Below are 1,664 nucleotides of genomic sequence, written 5' to 3'. Positions count from 1 at the left end.
GGTTTTGCTGTTTGATATCACCCCCCAGATCACTCTCTGACAATCCACATTACGGCAGCACCACAGAGCCCCAGCTGCCTCAGGACAGCTCTGCAGGTGGTTTTTGCTCTCTGCCACACTCCCGGGAGCCTCAGGTTTTGTTTTTTTTTTTAAAGGAAGTGAACGTTAAGTTTAAGTTTGGCACAACCAACCCCCGAAACTCCCCAGGTGTACAAAACCTGCCCTTCCACGCTGTGCTTTGCTCCTTCCCATTACCCCACGGGGCGACACTTCTGCACTTCCTTCTCTCATCTAATTGTAGGGATTTTTGCCTCCCCTGATACGCACCCTAGGCCGCTGCTCCCGGGCACGGCTCCGTCGGGCGCCCGGTTCTCCTTGGGCGGGAGCTGCAGGAACTCGCCGATGCTCCTCTGCCAGGCGGGGATCGGCCGCACACACACCGGGTTCAGCCCCACGGGGCGCCGGTCACCTGCGGGGAGGGCGTCAGACACCAGGATGGGAGGGAAGCGGGAAAAGAAGGAAGCAAGGAGGGACGGAGAGAAGGAGGGAGGGAAGCAAGGAAAGGAGAGAGGGAGAAAGGAGGGAAGAAAAGTGGGAGGGAGGGAGGCAGGAAAAGAAGAGGGGAGGAGGAAGGGAGGCAGGGAGGGAAGGGAGAAGAGGAGGGAGGGAGGGAAGGGAAGAGGGAAAGGAGGAGGGGAGAGGGAAGGAGGGAGGAAAGGAGACAGGAAAAGAAGTGAGGGAAGGAGGGAGAGAGGCAGGGAGCGAGAAAAGGAGATAGGAAAAGAAGTGAGGGAAGGAAGGAGGGAGGGAAAAAGAGGGAAGGAGGAAGGACGGAGAGAGGGAGGAAAGGGAAAGGGAAGGAGAAGGGGAAGGAAAGGGAAAGGGAAAGGGGAAGAGAAGGAAAGGAAAAAAAAGGAAAGGAAAGGAAAGGGAAAGGGAAAGGGAAAAGGAAAAGGAAAAGGAAAAGGAAAAGAAAAGGAAAGGAAAGGAAAAGAAAGGAAAAGGAAAAGGAAAGGAGAAGGGGCTCACCCTTCCTGGCCGGCGGCGGTCCCGCGCTGAGGTTGGCGGGGCCCAGCGCCTTCCGGGGAGCGCGGGCGCCCAACACTGCGGGGAGAGCGGGCGATCAGCGGCGGCACCCGGGACCCGATCCCCCTCTCCCCCCTGTCCTGTCCTGTCCTGTCCTGTCCTGTCCTGTCCCGTCCCGTCCCATCCCGTTCCATCCCCCGTCCCACACCCTTGCGAAAGGCGCCGCCGCGCTGGTCCGCCTTGGTCCGCACCATCCCGGCACTGCCCGGCCCCGCCCCGGCCCCGCCGCGCCCTCAGCCGCCAATGGCAGCGCGGGGCCCGCCTCGCTCCCCGCGGACACCCGAGACCCGCATGCTACATGGGATATGGGGAAGGAATTCTTCCCTTTCTTCACAGGGTGAGGCACTGTCACAGGTTGCCCAGAAAAGCTGTGGCTGCCCCATCGCTGAGAGTGTCCAAGGCCAGGTTGGACGGGGCTTGGAGCAACCTGGTCTAGTGGAAGGTGTCCCTTCCCATGGCAGGGGAGTGGGACTGGATGATCCTTCGGGTCCCTTCCCACCCAAACCATTCCCGGACTCTACGAACAGGCCCGGAACGGTCGCGCCGCGGGCGCGTTGCCGGAGGGAAGGGAAGCGGAG

The 1,664-nt window shown here is 61.0% G+C and overlaps 1 protein-coding gene across 1 annotated transcript in view; it reads right to left on the bottom strand.

The window, feature by feature from the left end:
* Positions 1–1,303, bottom strand: part of PCLAF (PCNA clamp associated factor) — a 2,847-nt gene extending 1,544 nt beyond the window's left edge. The window contains exons 1-3 of the mRNA XM_027657809.1: positions 1,235–1,303; positions 1,030–1,104; positions 328–469 (exon numbers count right to left, since the gene is read on the bottom strand). Coding sequence (XP_027513610.1) covers positions 328–469; positions 1,030–1,104; positions 1,235–1,280 — 263 coding nt within the window. The 5' untranslated portion in view covers positions 1,281–1,303. The remainder of the gene's footprint in view (positions 1–327; positions 470–1,029; positions 1,105–1,234) is intronic.
* Between the last annotated feature and the right edge of the window lie 361 nt (positions 1,304–1,664).

Source organism: Corapipo altera, unplaced genomic scaffold (assembly GCF_003945725.1).
Source record: "Corapipo altera isolate COAL_440 unplaced genomic scaffold, ASM394572v1 308, whole genome shotgun sequence".
In the NCBI taxonomy this organism is placed as follows: Eukaryota; Metazoa; Chordata; class Aves; order Passeriformes; family Pipridae; genus Corapipo; species Corapipo altera.
Note: the sequence above shows the minus strand (reverse complement) of the source record. Positions and strands in the feature narration are given on the sequence as shown.